Consider the following 20,643-nt stretch of genomic DNA (forward strand, 5'->3'; position numbering starts at 1 on the left):
TCCAGACCCCTGATGGAATTATGACATTTGATGTTCGTCGATCACGAATCAGTGGTGTGTGTGTGTGTGTGTGGTTTGTCAGATGAAAGGTGTAGTGCCACCACAACATCCTATATAATGGTGCAACCGTTTCGCTTAGTCTTTAGTTTGCTCATGAATATTCAGTAGACACTCGGTGATTAACGACGTTCGCCGTCTACTATCAGTTTCCTGTTCTGGCTGGCGGGGAATCCTTTGTCAGTAAATATAAACACAAACAACACGCAGGGCCCCGTGAAAGGACTTTGTAATACGACCCAGTTAACAGTTACTGGAATATTTCACAATGTCCTTGTTCGTCGGACAAAAAGCTCGCTCCTAGCCTTGGATACACCACAGTGTGAGCAAGGTCGTACCCTGATCAAAATGCTAGGGGATGGGGTGGAGTGGGAGGGAACCACTGTGCCTTACTGGATAAAATGTAAACCAAAAAATGTGTGTGTTTTCTGGAATCCGACCCTACATTTTTTTTCTCTTTTTTTATTCTTGTTTTGAAATTCTTTGAATTATGTTTTTATTGATACGTAGTTGGAAAAAGTAAGCTACATACATAGCATTTTATCTGGAACCGTAAAGATGAATTAAAGAAGTGAAAAAACCCCCGAAAAACAAAACAAACGATTGTTTTAATATAATGAAACAAAAACAAAAATGGAAAGTAAAACAAAGAAGAAAACAAAAGACGAAAGCAGACCTAACCTACCTACTTGTGTTTGGTTACATTCCAGGGGCGGAGCGTAACCCAGTGGTAAAGAAGAAAGCAGACCTAACCTACCTACTTTTGTTTTTTTACATTCCAGGGGCGGAGCGTAACCCAGTGGTAAAGAAGAAAGCAGACCTAACCGACCTACTTGTGTTTGGTTACATTCCAGGGGCGGAGCGTAACCCAGTGGTAAAGAAGAAAGCAGACCTAACCTACCTACTTGTGTTTGGTTACCTTCCATGTCGGAGCGTAACCCCAGTTGTAAATAGAACCATCCCTAACCTACCTACTTGTGTTTGGTTACATTCCAGGGGCGGAGCGAACCTACCTACTTGTGTTTGGTTACATTCCAGGGGCGGAGCGTAACCCAGTGGTAAAGAAAAAAGCAGACCTAACCGACCTACTTGTGTTTGGTTACATTCCAGGGGCGGAGCGTAACCCAGTGGTAAAGCGCTCCAGTGATATGCGGTCTCTCTCAGTTCCCTTCAGTGGACCCATTGGGCCATTGTTCGTTCCAGTCAGTGTATCATGACTGATATATCAAAGACCATGGTATGTGCAATCCTGTCTGTTGGATGGTGCATATAAATGATCGCGTGTTACTAATGGAAAAAGGTAGCGGGTTTCCTCTGTAAGACTATACCAAATGTTTGACATTCAATAGCCGATGATTAGTAAATCAATGCGCTCTAGTGGTGTCGATAAACCAACACTTTTAACTGTAAGACTATTCCAAAGGTACCAAATGTTTGATTATTACAAACTTTTGTCAAATTCCCGAAAACAATTTATTTTTTGCCTAATGATAATGAAAACTACTACTGTAGATGTTTTCAGGAGGCAGCTTTCCATTACCCCTCTTCTCTGTCCCTCCCCGGGGGGTGCGACCGTGGTATTGTATTACATACACCCAGCATAGCTAATTATTACACAAAGCCGTGTGTGTTACACCCAGTGTCAGTATGCGTTTCACAAAGCAGTGTACGTTACACACATTGCCCAGTGTACGTTACACCCATTGCCCAGTGTACGTTACACCCAGGGCCCAGTGTACGCTGCAGTAGAGCTGTAACGTGACTGCGTACACCGACTAGTCGCCGACCTCTCCACCTGGCCGTGACGCCGGGGCCGTCAGCTTGTTGTGAGGACAGGGTCAAGGAAGTAAACATGGCGACAGGGTAAGTGTTGGATTCTGTAAACAATTGGTGACTGGACTAAACACTAATTCTCACCGTACACGACTTGTAGCCATTTCTCTCTGTGTTGCTGCCTGTAAATCAATACTCATAATGCATCAACGAGAAGGTTGCTTTCACGTCATTACTTTGTGGTACGATTCCTCGGCGCACGGGTTGTAAGGATCCACTCATAAACGTACGACACGGGATTTGCCCCACCCCCTTCCCCACCCGCAGTGCTGGAGCAAATCCTCAAATTCGTGAAAGAGATATTCGGGCAAAATGAGTTGGCCTGGTATTTTTTTACCATGTATTTCCATCATTCTGCCCACAATACTAGTTGTAATTCGTTTCCAGCCCTATTTAGCTATTGGGCAGTAATCTTGATATGAATGGGCATTTTCGTTTAATTCGGGCAAAAATCAGATTGTCCCCCTATAAAGATGCGAGCCATATTTGACGACAGTTTTAATACGTTTAAAAGCACATCATGTGGTGTAAGGGATGTGTTTGTATGGGGGCGAGGGATGTGTTTGTGGGGGCGAGGGGAGTGTTTGTGGGGGCGAGGGATGTGTTTGTGAGGGGGAGGGGTGTGTTTGTGGGGGAGGGGGGTGTTTGTGGGGGGGGGGGTGTTTGTAGGGGCGAGGGGTGTGTTTGTGGTGGTGAAAGATGTGTTTGTGAGGGTGAGGGGGGTGTTTGTGGGGGTGAAGGATGTGTTTGTAGGGTGAGGGATGTGTTTGTAGGGTGAGAGATGTGTTTGTGTGGGGATGAGGAATGTATTTGTAGGGGTGAGGGATGTGTTTGTAGGGGTGAGGGATGTGTTTGTGTGGGGGTGAGGATGTGTTTGTGGGGTGAGGGATGTGTTTGTAGGGGTGACGGATGTGTTTGTGGGGGTGAGAGATGTGTTTGTGGGGGTGAGAGATGTATTTGTGGGGGTGAGGGATGTTTGTGGGGGTGAGGGATGGTGTTTGTGGGAGTGGGGATGGTTGTGGGGGTGAGGGATGTGTTTGTAGGCATGAGGGATGTATTTGTGGGGGCGATGGATGTGTTTGTGGGGGTGAGGGATGTGAGTGGGGGTGAGGGATGTGTTTGTGGGTGAGGGATGTGTTTGTAGGCATGAGGGATGTATTTTGTGGGGGTGAGGGATGGGAGTGGAGGTGAAAGATGTGTTTGTGGGGGTGAGGGATGTGTTTGTGGGGGTGAGGGATGTGTGGGGTGAGGGATGTTGGGTGAGGGATGTGTGGGGTGAGGGATGTGTTTGTGGGGGTGAGGGATGTGTGGGGTGAGGGATGTGTTTGTGGGGAGAAAGAGATGTGAATGGAATTTTCATCAGGCGCGGGATCGTATACCAACTTAATTCTGAGTCGGCAACATTGCAGTTTTTGTTAGCACGTGATTTCCTGTGAGAATTGTACTATTCTAGCTGCTGGTATTTGTGACCTTTAATTACGATATAAGAACAAACAGTAATGGATGTAATGTCAAATGTAATTTATATCACATGCATGTCCTGTTCTACTTTCACTTTCACTATTCCAGACGATAGATCTAGACTTGCACGGCTGTAGATGAATCTGGATGACAACATTTATTTATAATCACGTTACTGCCAAACAGCTCTATAGGATTGCAAACGGAGCACTACGGATTTTTATATGGATTACAATTAATACTGTGGTAGAATGATGGAAATACACTGTGAAACGTTTTCAAGCTAGTTCTATTTGCTAGAATATCTCAATCGTTTTCGCCCGAATTTCAAGATTGACGACTCAAGCCATGGGTGATGTAATCCCCCTCCCCGCCCTCTCATACGCTTATGACAGAGGTAAACCAAGACCAGAGAACACGGTGTGACCCTTTTTCGGGATTCCATAGAAAATATTTTAGATAAATTGGGAAGAAACGTGGTCTAAAAATGCTTTGATATAAAATGTAATACAAAATAACAGGCTAAAATAAATCCATATTGGATCTATTTACCAATCTCGACCCCTAGAGTGACAGAGATACAGAGAGAAAGACAGACACACACACACACACACACACACACAGAGAGAGAGAGAGAGAGAGAGAGAGAGAGAGAGAGAGAGAGAGAGAGAGAGAGAGAGAGAGAGAGAGAGAGAGAGAGAGAGAGAGAGACAGAGAGAGACAGACAGCGAGACAGACATTAGAGAGAGAGAGAGAGAGAGAGAGAAGAGAGAGAGAGAGAGAGAGAGAGAGATAGAGAGGGGGAGGGAGGGAGGGAGGGGAGGAGAGGAGGGAGAGAGAGAGAGAGAGAGAGAGACAGAGACGGATAGAGAGAGAGAGAGAGAGAGAGAGAGAGGAGAGAGAGAGAGAGATAATAGGCCAGAGAGAGGAGAGAGAGAGAGAGAGAGAGAGATAGATCGATAGAGACAGATAGAGAAAAGAGAAGAGAGACGAGAGAGAGAGAGAGACAGAGATAAGAGAGAGAGAGAGAGAGAGAGAGAGAGAGAGAGATAGATATAGAGATCAGAAGAGAGAGATAGAGAGATAGATAGAGCGAGACGACATACAGACAGACAGACCGAGATAGAGAGATAGAGAGAGATAGATAGAGAGAGACAGACAGACAGACAGACAGACAGACACAGAGAGAGAGAGACAGACAGACAGACACGGACAGAGAGAGAGAGAGAGAGAGAGGTGGGGGGTTATTACCCCCACGTGGTGCAATATCAATACTACTAATAATTGCCACATACGTGCTTGTGAAACCCTGCAGCACGTGGTTCCTATATTTAAATACATGCTCACATGTTTGATAACGAATTGACTGTCTTTACGAAACCGTGTCACGTGCCAATAGGGGGCGTTTCTTTAGACGCCACTAGTCACGTGGTAAAAGTGGCTAAGGTCAGATTTGCCGTGAACAAGGATGTATTTGGACTTGGCATCGACAGAAAATGAGCGAAAACAAACCACTGCTTTCTGGAGGCGCGCAAGGGTAAATAGAAGTTTCTTAAAGTCAATGGAGTAAGACATAAGTTTATTGTTTGCTTAAGATCTAAAGAAAACATAATGCCTTTGTTTCATGTTTCCTTTAATGAGTTAGTTAAACTAACAGTGTCCGATTTCGAAACAGGACCAAATGCGATGTTCGTGTATGTACATGTATATATATATGCATTGTGAATGTCTGTATCTTTGTGTCTGTGCATGTACGCGTGAACACGTGTGTTATGTGTGTGTGCGTGTGTGTTGTGAGTATGTATGCGTACTGTGTTTGCGTGCCATGTCATGCTTTGTAAAGGAGAAGAGGAAAGTGTACTTAACAACACCTCTCTCAACACGTTTAAAGTACAGCTATTTTAGTGTTTAATTTAGTTTCACAATTCATCTCGAGTGTTTGACAGGAAACTCGATACTGCCACATAAGCTACTCCTATTGGACAGCAGCAAGGAATCCTTTTGTGAGATTTACTACAGACAGGTAAGCACATACATACCATGGCCTTTGTTATATACCAGTTATGGGCAATTGGTCGGAACCGGAAAAAGCCTTTGGGAGGTGAAAACTGCGATTATTATCATCATCTTCATCAACATTATGATCATCATCATTATCATAACCATAATTAATATTATTATTTTAGAACAGCACCAGGCTATGCTGCGGGAGGATATGGGGGAGCACCCCCTGGACAACCTCCAGCACCGTACCCCCAGGGACAACCTCCAGCACCGTACCCCCAGGGACAACCTCCAGCACCGTACTCTCAGGGAGGACCTCCAGCACCGTACCCCCAGGGTGGACAACAAGGTGGTGAGTGGTGTATATACATGTACCTCGTATAGAGGTTTTGGTTTTCACAATCTGCTGTTAAGCTCGTGACATCAATATCGAAGCCAGGCTTAGGAGCGTTGGTGGCACCATGCACTATCCCAGACCCCATTACACCGCCCCACACCCCATTACACTCCTAATGTACCGCCCTACATCCCATTACACTCCGCCACACCCCATTATACCAACCCACACCAAATTATACCACCCCTCATGCAATTACACCGCCACCCCCCCAATGTACCGCCCTACATCCCATTACACCGCCACCCCTCCGCAATGTACCGCCCTACTTCCCATTACACCGCCCCACACCCCATTACACCACTCCACACCAAATTATACCACCCCTCGTGCAATTACACCGCCCCACGCTCCATACCAAATTATACCACCCCTCGTGCAATTACACCGCCCCACACCCCATACCAAATTATACCACTCCTCATGCAAATACACCGCCCCACACACCATACCAAATTATACCACTCATCATGCAAATACACCGCCCCACACTCCATACCAAATTATACCACTCGTCATGCAATTACACCGCCCCACGCTCCATACCAAATTATACCACTCGTCATGCAAATACACCGCCCCACACCCCATACCAAATTATATCACCCCTCATGCAAATACACCGCCCCACACCCCATACCAAATTATACCAATCGTCATGCAATTACACCGCCCCACACCCCATACCAAATTATACCACCCCTCATGCAAATACACCGCCCCACACCCCATACCAAATTATACCACTCGTCATGCAAATACACCGCCCCACACCCCATACCAAATTATACCACCCCTTATGCAAATACACCGCCCCACACCCAACTGCACCGCCCACGCTCCCTTACACCGCCCACGCCCCATTACACCGCCCACAGAATCAGCCCAAGACCGGTATTACTGGAGACTATTTTTTATATGGGCGGGCGGGCGGGGGAGGGGGGGGGGGGTGTCAGCGCGATCCCAGGTGGTGATTATTTACATTTACATCTGGGTTTTGTTTTCAATAGGTCCGCCGCCGCCTCCACAAGCTGGTTCTCAGGGCCAGTACCAGGGAGAGGTGCCCAACACGGATCTCAAGGACGATCCTAATGCGAGACCTGTTGAAGCATCAGCGCCACCTATCGACAAAATGGACACAGTGAATGGATACGAGAACGTTGGTTTCAATAGTGGTTAGTAGTACACCGCCAGTTAGCAGAACTCCACAAACTTACTTACTGTTATCATTTATCATCACATTACCACTTAGCATCATCTCACTGATCATGTTCTCACTTATCATATTATAAACTATCATATTTTACTCATCATGTTATCACATATCACCATGTTGTCACTCATTGCTTTCACGGTATCACTTTGCATCATGTTTTCACTTAGCATCATGTATCAATGTTATCCGTTATTATCATGTTATCATTTGTCATGTTTTCACTTATCATCATTGTTGTTACTTGTGTATCATGTTATTACTTATTATCAAGTTATCACTTATAATGTTCTCAGCACATATCATCACCTATCATCATGCTATGACAAGTGTTCGATACGACTATTTTTATATAACTATTGCAATAATATTATGTCTACATCTGGTTTCTTACAGCGTATTTACCGCCACCATCTTATGATGAATCACAACAACCTTCAGCTCCAGAAAGAAGAGAGTTCCAAAAGTATATATGTTAATTAGTTATCTATAGCATGCATATTATTATAGTGTCAATTGGTGACCGCAGCTAAGTATATATGTTATGTTAATCAATTTCCTCAGACTCTCTCTCTCTCTCTCTCTCTCTCTCTCTCTCTCTCTCTCTTACCATCTCTCTCTCTCTCTCACCATCTCTCTCTCACTCACTATTACAATCTCTCTCACTCATTATTACCATCTCTCTCTCGCACCATATTTCACACCATCTCTCTCTCTCTATCTGTCTCTCTTTCTTTAGGTGTGTGTGTCTCTCTCTCTCTCTCTCTCTCTCTCTCTCTCTCTCTCTCTCTCTCTCTCTCTCTCTCTCTCTCTCTCTCTCTCTCTCTCTCTCTCTCACACACACACACACACACACACACACACACACACACACACACTATTTTTGACACTCATTATAAAAGTACAAGTTAGTGATGACAAGTACTACTTGTTGGTTTCAGCTCGCCGACAATCACAGAAGAACAAGCGAGAGAAGCGTTGCTAGGTCTCGTGGCGGAAAACTGTTGCTATGGAGCGGGCGCTGCCAAGGAGATGGATATTAAAGACCTTAAGTCGTCCAGTGCCTTCCATGTTAGTGTTTGTCAATGAATGTTTTCTTAAACATCTGTTTGTGAGAACACCGTCAGAGATTGACTATATAACACGTCGATATCCAAGTCCGAGTAATTTTATATACGTGCCCATATCAAGGTTCAAGCACGTCTATGCCACGCCCAGTCTGTAGTAGGGTCAGTGGCGATATCCAACACAAGTTGGGGATCGATTTAAAGACATCCCATTGGCTGTTACATAGTGATGACGTTCACGTCAAATTCAAACCTTAAACACAAATAATACCGATTGCTATTGATGTACACAAGTTAACTGTGCACGCGATATCATCGTAAATAATCTTAGTAATGTGTAAACCGGTTGTTTTGTGGGGTTTTTATATTGAATATTTACATTAGTAGACTATTAACTCCCTTTTGCTGGTTAGACACGTTTTGAAGCAACTGGTAAGATAAATAGACTATAACAGACTGATGACATTGGTTATCGGCTTTATCTTTTGAAGGAAGCAGGATGTATGATGTACATAACTCAGGACTTCATTTTTGTAAGATGTTATATTTGTCACGTCAGGAAAACCCACAAAAACCCCCAACAACAACAACAACATTTGACGTGAGAAATATAAGATCTTTAACAACTCTTTGAGGAGTTGCAGGATGGGAACATAACATGATCAATTTCCGGGTTACATCACGGGATTGATATCCATATTACATGATGTGATCAATGGAAGGAAATGATTTATTTAACTATGCACTCAGCACATTTTATTTTCGGTTATATGGCGTCGGTGATGTGATAAATGCACATGATAAAGGTTGCATCAGATGACCAATGCCCAATTGACTTCTCTCTTTCCAGTACACCCTAGAGACATATGGAGAAGCTAGATCAACGACATGGGCCTACGAACCATTTACAGGTTAGTTTCTGCATAATTACTTTACTCACTAGTTACCTTACTCGCTAGTTGCCTTACTGGTTAGTTACCTTACTGGCTAGTTACTACCTTAATGGCTAGTTACTACCTTACTGGCTAGTTACTACCTTACTGACTAGTTAACTTACTGGCTAGTGAACTTACTGGCTAGTTAACATACTGGCTAGTTTACTCGCTAGTTAACATACTCGCTAGTTAACTTACTCGCTAGTTACTACCTTACTGGCTAGTTACTACCTTACTGACTAGTTAACTTACTGGCTAGTGAACTTACTGGCTAGTTAACTTACTGGCTAGTTTACTCGCTAGTTAACGTACTCGCTAGTTAACTTACTCGCTAGTTACTACCTTACTGGCTAGTTACTACCTTACTGGCTAGTTAACTTACTGGCTAATTAACTTACTCGCTAGTTACTTTACTCGCTAGTTACCTTACTCGCTAGTCACCTTACTGGCTAGTTACCTTACTCGTTAGTTGCCTTGATAGATAGTTTGCTACTTACTTCGTATACTGGTTAAAGACATTAGTGAGCTAGATTTAACTTCAGGAGTTTGAATTAAGTGATGTGAAAACAATATAATTCACCGATATCTTTTCAAAATGTCATTATGACAATGACATTACTTAGCTTCACTTAATATAAAATATATAATGTAAGAACAGATATTCTACGGATATTATTAATACATATATTCACGCAAGTAGTCTGCTGTTTGACTGTAATTATTTCACGGCAGACAGCTTTGAAATGGCAACTCTTGGACTGAAGTTGACAGGTGATAGCATATAGTTAGCAAACATGTCACTTGTTGACGTTGAAGACTTTTTTGTGGTAATTTCGACCCATGCAAATATAGTGCTTTTTGTGTAAAATGGGTCTACTCCGGCCAGGTTTAATGGGTGTGTTTGTTTAAACTAGTATCCTGTAAGAAAGAGCTGGACAACAGGGGTTGTCCTTTTCAGAGTATGTTGCCACCAGGCAGACATAGGTGCATGCCAAAATCCATGGGCCTACTGATATTAATGAAAGTGATACTAATGCTTTATACAAACATAATTGTGGTCTGTGGCCATCTAAATGAGAAAATAACATAATGGCACCATTTGTGTTGCCCACAGGTCAGCCAATAGACGGACCGCACTGTGGTCCAGCACCGGGCCCATGGGACATCGCGGCCCAGCCTCCCGGCATGTTCCAGAATTCCAAGGTGGAGGTCGAGGTGCCGCACACCGCATCTGTGAAGGTGAGGCGAATAGAACAGGATATCACGATTAGTAAATCAGCTCGGAACAGTGCGTCTGTGAAGGTGAGGCGGATAGAACAGGATATCACGATTAGTAAATCAGCTCAGAACAGTGCGTCCATGGTGAGGCGGATAGAACAGGATATCACGATTAGTAAATCAGCTCGGAACAGTGCGTCTGTGAAGGTGAGGCGGATAGAAAAGGATATGATTAGTAAATCAGCTCGGAACAGTGCGTCTGTGAAGGTGAGGCGGATAGAACAGGATATCATGATTAGTAAATCAGCTCGGAACAGTGCGTCTGTGAAGGTGAGGCGGATAGAACAGGATAAAAGGATTAGTAAATCAGCTAGTAACTGTGTGTCTGTGAAGGTGAGGTTAATAGAACAGGATAACAGGATTAGTAAATCAGCTAGTAACTGTGTGTCTCACACGGTCTTGCTCATGGCTATCAGTTACCATCTTCATTCTTGAATAAAACAGACACAGACTGTTGATGGCTAATTCATAACATGTTAGACACGGGAAAGATTCATGATCTATTTGACAAAAGACAGAGTTGGGCACAAATGGGAAATATAGACACGAATGGCAAATCATGACTTATATATATAAAACAATGAGTTAGGCATAGACGTTATTTAGACAGAAATGACACATTCACGACTTGTTATGAAGCAGGTTAGACGCAGGCATAAAATGCATGATATGATATGAAACAAAGAGGTACATATGACAAATGTATGGTATAGTTTAGAAAAAGGGACATAAATGTCAAATTGATGATATGTGTTAGAACAGTAAAAGATGACACATTTACATAACGTTTGTTTTTTCCTCATCAGCCGTGTCATCAATGTTTGGCGTCGGGAAGAATCCGATGCTACCGCTGTCATGGCCGAGGACGGGTGAGTCATTACCTACAATGTATTTGTCTTGCGTTCTTTTCTTTCCTTTCAACTTATTTTGGTGCTTATATCCAATTAATGTTCAAGCACGCTGTTCTGGGCACGCACCTCAGCTGTCTGTCCAGGTCAGAAAGTTAGTGGTTAATGAGAAAGATGAAGGTGTAGTGGTGTTAAATCTATCCATTGAATTGTTAACGCTCGCTCTGGGTGGGAGCCGGTCCAATCAGTTTGTAGGACACCTTTTATAGTAGGATTGTGTGGATGTTATTCTTTAGGTGTCTTTTAAAATCTGTATTTGACGACTTAATTTATGTGATTCTGATGGAGTCTAAAGTTAATGTTTTCTAATGGCATTCCATTAGTGTCTTGTTATGTGTCTTGTGTGTACGTTGTAATGCAAGAGATGGGGTGTACTTATTTAACCGAATAGGTCCAAAAGGTGTGAGGATATATTTGAGTACCCTGATCTGAACATCCAGCTGTGCTGTAATAGTTTGCCTCTCTCCACAGCTGCACTGCTCCACGTGCGGCGGAACTGGGCGGGACACGTACTATGAGAACGGGGAACACCGTCACCGCTGCTGTACCTGGTGTGACGGGACTGGAAGACGCAGGTACGTACTGTCCTGCACGCGTTAATAACACACGGTTATCTGCTCATTTGTCCTAATCAGGGGCGCGGTGCAACCATGTCACACTGAACATGTTGGGTAGCAGTGAAACACTAGTAATTCATGTAATGTAAATGTATCGTGTAGCGGTGAAACGTGTTTGAAACATTTGAGGTACTATGTTGAGACTGAAGACGGGCATTGACAATGACCATCAACATCTGCACTGATGCAATTTACACAATTCAAGTGATTTTATAAAACTTATACAAAACAATGTTATATGTTTCAAAACATTAAAGTGGTATACATCAACCACACTAGCTAGCCAGGATTTTATATTTTTGGGGGTGGGGATGGGTCCCACACTATGTATGTATAAAATTTACTACAGTAAAAAAATTGATTGGGGGGCCATACCCACCCCCCATCGCTGCGCCACTGATGAACCATTTATAGGGATAACTACTGTGCATGTAATCCTGTGCAGTACATCAAACAGGCAGTTTATTTCCCCTATTGTATACTAAACCATTGTTCAATTACATGTCGCCATTTTGTAATCCGTGTATACTGACCGATTGAATTAGTTTGCTTTACATTACACCTAGCTGCTAAATGGACTGAACTAGGTCAACAGTGCAAGAAAACAAACGTAATGCTTAACTATATAATATAAACGAGTGTCGATTTATAGTTACATTGCATTATCTCTCTCACCTGTAGGTGCTACACCTGTGACGGATTCGGACAGGTGACGTGCAACATCTGCCAGGGAAGAGCCAACCTCAAGTGCTACATCAAACTGACAGTAACATGGTAAGTGTTGCCAGTTACCAGGGGTGTAACGTGGTCTAGACTTTGGGTGGGTGTGTCGAATATGAACCTAGTGTTGCAGGTTACGAGGGGTGTAACGTGGGATAGACCTTGAGTGGGTGTGTGTCGAATATGAACCTAGTTTTGGAGGTTACCAGGGGTGTAGCGTGGGCTGGACCTTGGGTGGGTGTGTGTCGAATATGAACCTAGTGTTGCAGGTTACCAGGGGTGTAGCGTGGGCTGGACCTTGGGTGGGTGTGTGTCGAATATGAACCTAAGGTTACCAGGGGTTTAGCGTGGGCTGGACCTTGGGTGGGTGTGTGTCGAATGTAGCGTGGGCTGGACCTTGGGTGGGTGTGTGTCGAATATGAACCTAGTGTTGCAGGTTACCAGGGGTGTAGCGTGGGCTGGACCTTGGGTGGGTGTGTGTCGAATATGAACCTAGTGTTGCAGGTTACCAGGGGTGTAGCGTGGGCTGGACCTTGGGTGTGTGTCGAATATGAACCTAGTGTTGCAGGTTACCCTAGCGTGGCTGGACCTTGGGTGGGTGTGTGTCGAATATGAACCTAGTGTTGCAGGTTACCAGGGGTGTAGCGTCAGCTGGACCTTGGGTGGGTGTGTGTCGAATATGAACCTAGTGTTGCAGGTTACCAGGGGTGTAGTGTGGGCTAGACCTTGGGTGGGTGTGTGTCGAATATGAACCTAGTGTTGCAGGTTACCAGGGGTGTAGCGTGGGCTGGACCTTGGGTGGGTGTGTGTCGAATATGAACCTAGTGTTGCAGGTTACCAGGGGTGTAGCGTGGGCTGGACCTCGGGTGGGTGTGTGTCGAATATGAACCTAGTGGTGCCAGTTACCAGGGGTGTAGCGTGGGCTGGACCTTGGGTGGTTGGGTTTCGAATATGAACCTAGTTTCGAATATGAACCTAGTGTTGCAGGTTACCAGGGGTGTAGCGTAGTCTGGACCTTGGGTGGTTGGGTTTCGAATATGAACCTAGTGTTGCAGGTTACCAGGGGTGTAACGTGGGCTGGACCTTGGGTGGTTGGGTTTCGAATATGAACCTAGTGTTGCAGGTTACCAGGGGTGTAGCGTGGTCTGGACTTTGGGTGGGTGTGTGTCGAATATGAACCTAGTGTTGCAGGTTACCAGGGGTGTGGCGTGGGCTGGACCTTGGGTGGTTGGGTTTCGAATATGAACCTAGTGTTGCAGGTTACCAGGGGTGTAGCGTGGTCTGGACTTTGGGTGGGTGTGTGTCGAATATGAACCTAGTGTTGCAGGTTACCAGGGGTGTAACGTGGGTTAGACCTCGGGTGGGTGTGTGTCGAATATGAACCTAGTGGTGCCAGTTACCAGGGGTGTAGCGTGGGCTGGACTTTGGGTGGTTGGGTTTCGAATATGAACGTAGCGGACCTTTTGTCTACAAGGTTCGATCTTGCGACGCAATGACCTCAGGCGATCGCTCTACCAACTGAGCTAGAACCCACCCCGTAGTTTACAATATGTTGATGTGTTGTTAAAGCTCATTCCTTGTCTTGTAGGACGAACCACGCTGACGACCACGTTGTTGAGCGTACCGCGCTCCCTGATGAACTAATCCGCGGTGTGTCGGGCCAGGTGTCTTTCGAGGAGTCGCAGATCAAGGCGAGTTCCATAAAATCTGTAACACACTGCAAATCACTGAAGACATGGGCACGTGCTTATAAAACTCTTAGAGTCTAGACTCAATATGTAATGGCGTCACACGCATACAATTGTACCATTGGTGTTGCCATGATGTTAAATGTTCCGACTTGAGTCCAGACTCAATACGTTTTATGAGCACGTGACCAGAGCCCCGTTTCGCGAAGTGATCTTAGCCCTACAATCACCGTATGCACTTAAAATGATATTGGCGCTAAAATCGTTTCATGGAAGGGGGTCCAGTTCAGGAAACCGACCTACACGAAGTGTTTAACTCACCAATCGCAAAAACCAGTCTAACGTGTGATTGCAAAAATCAGTCTAACGCATGATTGCAAAACCCAGTCTAACGAGTGATCGCTCAACCTCCTGAGCAGATCAGTCTTCTTTTTATTTCCTGGTATTTATTTTCCCGTACGTACATAGTTATTTGAATGTGAAATCCAGTTGGTGCTACTAAAACATTGAGATGAGCAGAAACTCATCGACTATTCAGACACTGGTAATCCAACAAGAAAATATATTTAATATGTAATGTTATTCGTTAAAAAGGCTCTGTTAATCGTAAACATGTTAGATTTGCCAATTCTTTGCTGATGTGTTGCTGATTTTTGTTTTTTTTAAATCACATTTATGACATCAACTCCTCTGTTTAAAAAATAATGTTGGAACTTTAATTGTTTTCAGGTTTGGCCAATAAATCATTTTCCTGATGCCGAAGTGAACCAGGCCTCCAATCGTCTGATTACTCAGCACAACAGTTCGTTTAGAAATGAACGCATTCTGATGCAGGTAAGCAAATCAACGACCACTAGGAGTAGACTGTTCAAAACCAGATCGGTATATGACCTGAAACCGTGCATTTCAACTACATCGTTGAAATCACATTTGGTCACACGTATGGAAAGACAGAAATGTTTTATTTAACGACGCACTCAACACATTTTATTTACGGTTATATGGCGTCAGACATATGGTTAAGGACCACACAGAATTTTAGAGGAAACCCGCTGTCGCCACTACATGGGCTACTCTTTCCGATTAGCAGCAAGGGATCTTTTATTTGCGCTTCCCACAGGCAGGATAGCACAAACCATGGCCTTTGTTGAACCAGTTATGGATCACTGGTCGGTGCAAGTGGTTTACACCTACCCATTGAGCCTTGCGGAGCACTCACCCAGGGTTTGGAGTCGGTATCTGGATTAAAAATCCCATGCCTCGACTGGGATCCGAACCTACTAGCCTGTAGACCGATGGCCTAACCACGACGCCACCGAGGCCGGTTTCACACGTATGGTGTTTATATTATTGGTATATTTTTGCTATAGTTAGCCTATAGTAGAGGAGGATCTTGGAAATTTGGAAGATATAAAGCAATTGGGGTGGATTTGGAAGTGGATGCTGTTTAAAAATAATGATTACGGTAACAAATAGTTTGTGAATGTATAGTGATAGGTATAAATGAACATTGAAATAAGGGGAGTGCAAATCTTGAATCCACATGAAATTACATAGACGTGAATTTTGCGTACTTAATGCTGAAAAAAAAAAGAGTCTATTTCAAAGTTTTTGAAGTTCAAGCGGTGGTCAAGAACACGATACTGACTAGTACAAACACTAGATGATGAAAAATGACATCTCTGTTTGAAACACAGAGTTTTTGTCGTGGGGTCAATTCCCCATCTGCCATGTGCTGAAGAAAATCTTTACATTCGGGTAAAAATGGAGACGTTCAGGCATATTAACCTAGCCTGTAAACAGCATATATTTCCATCATTCTACTCATAATATTAGTTGTACTAGCTAAACAGTTGGATTAATGCCCTGAATGAACTCAAAAATGATCAAACCATAGGTCTATGACATCACATTTTAGACAAAGTACCGTTTGATGGCTAGAAATTAATGGTTTCCAGCACTAAGTACCCTCTAGTCCTATCCTCATATATAAACCGGTTAGAGCTATAGTGAGCTCAGAAATAAATAACTTGTAGTAAATTTCATAGTACTACTCAAAAGAATTTAAGGGTCAAAAATTTATAACCAAATAAATTTCAGAGTGTATTAGATTGATGATGTAAACTACACCAAAAATTTAATTTATTGTTCCATATTTACAAAAAACACACAAATAAACGTCACTGTATACAAGAAAGTCACATGACATGCTGTCAAAGTTGAAGGTTGTCAAACATGGATTTTACACATTAGAACATTCGTTTAATAGTGTGTGAATCCACCCCTGGCGCGAATACACTCGACACATCGTTGCCTCATACTGTTGATCAGACGTCTGAAGAACTCTTGGGTCATGACCCCGATCATGAAGGTTGGCCGGAGGGGCATGGTTATCCCGAACTCTCCTGCCTAATTCGTCCCAGGCGTGCTCTATTGGGGCCAAGTCAGGCGAATATGCTGGCCAATCCAACCTGGCGATACCTTGTTGTCTGAGAAAGTCCGTTACCACCCTGGCGCGGTGGAGTCTGGCATTGTCATCCTGCAGAACTGCCCCGCCGCCAATCTGCTGAAGGCCTGGGAGAACCAACGGCCGGATAATCTCATTCAGATAGCGGATTCCATTCAGATTGCCATCCACCACATAGAGGGGGGTCCTGTGGTGGATAGAGATGCTGCCCCACACCATGACGCTGCCACCACCGAAACGGTGACGTTGTCTAACGTTAACGTCAGCGAAGCGCTCCCCAGGACGTCTGTAGACACGAACCCGACCGTCGTTGAACTGGAGACTAAACCTGGACTCATCAGTGAACATCACTCGACCCCACTGAACACGTTGCCACCGCAGATGAAGCGTGCACCAGTGACATCTGGCCGTTCTGTGACGTGGTAGGAGTGGTGGTCGAACAGCCTGGCGACGGCGGCGTAGATTATTGGCTCTCAGACGATTGCGTATGGTTTGATCAGACACTCGAGTTCCAGTCGCAGTCCGCAGATTGTCACGTAATCGGCGTGCAGTGGTTGTGCGTTGACGTAGAGCCATATTGGTGATGTAGCGTCCTCTCTATTTGTAGTGCTTCGGGGTCTTCCCGAACGTGGACGATTTCGAACAGAATTCGTTGCTTGGTACCGTTGCCACAGTCGGCCAACGACACTCTGACTGACACCAAGTCTCAGAGCAAAATTTCTTTGCGTATTGCCATCCTGAAGCCAAGCAATAGCCCTTCCTCGATCTTCGATAGTCAGTTGAAGTCGTACCATTGTCGAATTTGGAGTGTGCACCGTACACGAACGCAAGCTCCAATTATACGGAAATTCAGCATTGGGAACATGGAATACACGTGCAAAGCGTGCAAATGAAGCGCTTTGTGAAAAAGCAAGTTATGGGTACTTAGCAGACCTTTCGCTTTCGCCTTAATTTACGTGAAAATGTAAGCATGTTTTCGCCATTAGAACTAGTCGACAGTGTTAATGACAGTGGATTTTAATTCATTTATGGGTTGCTTAGACCCACTTTCGTGAAAATGGAACAATACCATGCGTGACATTATGGTCTAGCTAATATAATTGACATTCAGAAAATAATTCCGAAAATATCGTCTGACCCTTAAATTCTTTTGAGTAGTATATATACATCTTCTCGAGCCAGGGTACCATTCGGTATCGCCTACTGTATTTCGAAATGCAGTATACTGTACCATACAGTACGGAATGATAGCCTGTACCGTACATTACGGAATGGTACTCTGTACAGTACAGTACGGAATGGTACCCTGTACTGTATAGTACGGAATGATACCCTGTATAGTACAGTACGGAATGGTAGCCTGTACTGTACAGTACGGAATGGTAGCCTGTACCGTACAGTATGGACTAGTATCCTGGCTTGTGAAGGTGGAGACCAAGGACACTGAAGTGAGATCACCGACAGCCATTTTCAATGTTTTATCTGGGTTGGTTTTTTTCTTTTGCAGAGACAGCGAGTGCGGATCGTTCCCGTGACAGAGGTGTCCTTCAAGTGGAAGGACTCCGACTACACGTTCTTTGTGTATGGGTTCGAACACAAAGTGTACGCACCCACCTACCCACAGCAGTGCTGCTGCGGCTGTACCATACTGTAAACCAGGACCAGGCGAGGCGCAGCTGTCACTGTTCAGTTTCATAACCAGTGCATTTTACCACTAATATTTAATATTTTAAGGCGAAGAACTGAAGAAAACAAAATTGCCAAAAGGGATAGGTTCGCATCCAGAATCCCGAAATATCATGCCTAAAACATCCAACTTAAGTGATGACGATATTGCCAATTACCTAAAGACGACCAGTTGAAATTCACCACACTTCCACTACCAAAGTCAGACATTCGGCTCATATTTAGTACCATGACATTAGGTCTACACACAAGGTGTTATGATAAATCAATAACGTCTTGTTTAATATCACTGACAGTCTGTAGTGATAGAAAGCAAGTTTACACTTGTTTGATTACTCGATGTGTTCGTAGCTGGTTAACTTGGTAATATATTTTTTCAACCTTGACAGTACCACAAAATTCTAAATATACTCCACATTCACGTCTTATACATGTATATATTTCCATTACAGCATTTTATCAACAGAATATGAGCATACCAGTATTCAACATTCCCCTTTAAAGCATTCCACAATTAAGAATTCCTGTATTAACATACCAGTATTCAACTTTCCACTATGAAACATTCCACAATTAAGAATTCCTGTATTAACATACCAGTATTCAACATTCCACTATGAAGCATTCCACAATTAAGAATTCCTGTATTAACATACCAGTATTCAACATTCCACTATGAAGCATTCCACAATTAAGAATTCCTGTATTACATCCCACCATGTCTGTTCCAGTATTAAAAGCATGTATACAGGAGGCCTCAGACCACAATTAATTTCGCTATATGTTTCTATATAGCCTTAGTGGCTACAACATTTTTATTAATATCAGCAGGCCCGTGAAGTTTTGTATGTACCTTTGCCTGCATGGGGGACACATACCCTCAAAAGGACAACCCCTGTTGTCCAGCTCTTTCTCCCAGCATATTGGTTTAAACAGACACACCCTCTAAACCAGGCCGGAGTACACCCATTTTACACAAAAAGCACTACTTTTGCATGGGTCGGAATTACCACAAACAAGTCTTCAATGTCAACAAGTTACACATGTTTACAAACTACATGCTATCCCCTGTCACTTCAGTCAAACAGTTGCCACTTCATAGCTGTCTGCCATGAAATAATCACAGTCAAACAGCAGACTACTTGCGCGGTGAAACTTCCGGATTTTGGACAACCAAATGGGAAGATAACTGTAATCTGAGGCCTATCAGTCCATTTTTTCCCCTAAAAACTGGCCCACACTAATGCATTCCAATGATATACATATTAAAGCAATGCTCGGTAAGTATCGGTATGTCACCTTTAAACTGAGAGTATACAGAGGCTGTGTTAAAACACCTACCACAGTGCCTTGCCATAGCCAATTTTAGCAATGGAAACTTGAGGGACACCAACTTCAAAATGTAATAACTTTATCAAATTTTAGAATTTCTTCATACAATGAGCAGCTATTTTTTCTTCTACATATGTTCTATCTGCACAGTGTTGTCTTGGAAAGATTTTGAAATATTTAAAGGAAAATAAATCAATCATTAGATTTTACTTCATTTTTAATTAAATATTAAACTTAAATTTAAATTTTTGAGAAACAAAAAAATCTAAAACTGTAAAATTTTGCATTTTAGATATAATAAGTGGAGGCTTAGTAAAGATATGGTGACTGAATTCATGATACATTATTAGAAATGTGTCAGAGGGATGGTGAAAGTCACAAAATTGGGGCCATTTGCAACAAATGTTTACACACTAATTTCAGGGAAAATTAGACATGATAGGCCTCATATTCAATTTTGACCTGCTGTATTTACTTAATCTACTTCATTTACTGTATTAGACATGTAGCCACTTTGTAAAAGGCAAAACAGTCCATATAAATGCATATTAATATGAATATGCCCTACAGATATTACTTAGGTATACACCATAATATTTTTTTTGTTGACGACAACTTTGAAAATGAAGATTTTGTCACAAAATGCTGATATAAATCCTACCAAGAGGTACTTGCACCATATTTTTCAGTTTCCAGTGATAACTGTTAACAAGTGTAGTCATGTGCCAGTGTCTGGGATACCTCAGTGTAGTATTTCTTGATTGGAAGGATGTTTGTAGTAATGACCACTGAATATGCATTATGGATTATTCTGCCATATGTATTACAAGCCAAATGTTAACCTTTTTGGCACATTTTCTGCAATAAACTTGACAAGTATACCAGCATCTGATTACTGAACACAATAAATACATTCAGACAGCATAGAATATTAGCCTATTAGATTTTCTAAGGATAAAAGACCATTTTTGAAAAATGAC

General features: G+C 43.2%; 1 protein-coding gene across 3 annotated transcripts; it reads left to right on the forward strand.

The window, feature by feature from the left end:
• Positions 1–1,795: 1,795 nt before the first annotated feature.
• Positions 1,796–19,209, forward strand: LOC121367065 (protein SSUH2 homolog). Of its 3 annotated transcripts, none has more exons than XM_041491245.1 (13): positions 1,796–1,920; positions 5,538–5,707; positions 6,763–6,927; positions 7,362–7,431; positions 7,907–8,036; positions 8,883–8,943; positions 10,082–10,206; positions 11,052–11,114; positions 11,625–11,728; positions 12,452–12,544; positions 14,079–14,181; positions 14,908–15,012; positions 18,153–19,209. In XM_041491245.1, exons 1-13 carry the CDS (start codon positions 1,910–1,912, stop codon positions 18,297–18,299), a joined length of 1,347 nt encoding a protein of 448 aa, XP_041347179.1. In that variant the 5' UTR covers positions 1,796–1,909; the 3' UTR covers positions 18,300–19,209. The 3 variants fall into 3 exon arrangements, with proteins under 3 accessions (XP_041347179.1, XP_041347178.1, XP_041347182.1); XM_041491244.1 differs by lacking the exon at positions 1,796–1,920 and adding an exon at positions 4,804–4,888; XM_041491248.1 differs by lacking the exon at positions 1,796–1,920 and adding an exon at positions 4,827–4,917.
• The last annotated feature ends 1,434 nt before the right edge of the window (positions 19,210–20,643 follow it).

This window comes from Gigantopelta aegis, chromosome 3, assembly GCF_016097555.1.
Source record: "Gigantopelta aegis isolate Gae_Host chromosome 3, Gae_host_genome, whole genome shotgun sequence".
NCBI classification, from domain to species: Eukaryota; Metazoa; Mollusca; class Gastropoda; order Neomphalida; family Peltospiridae; genus Gigantopelta; species Gigantopelta aegis.

Bases quoted from the DNA above. Each gene is read 5' to 3' on its own strand.
- LOC121367065 (XM_041491244.1), top strand. From the start codon at position 4,848: ATGAGCGAAAACAAACCACTGCTTTCTGGAGGCGCGCAAGG. The intron at 11,729-12,451 runs GTACGTACTGTC...TCTCACCTGTAG, and splicing joins GACGGGACTGGAAGACGCAG to GTGCTACACCTGTGACGGAT. The intron at 12,545-14,078 runs GTAAGTGTTGCC...CTTGTCTTGTAG, and splicing joins ATCAAACTGACAGTAACATG to GACGAACCACGCTGACGACC.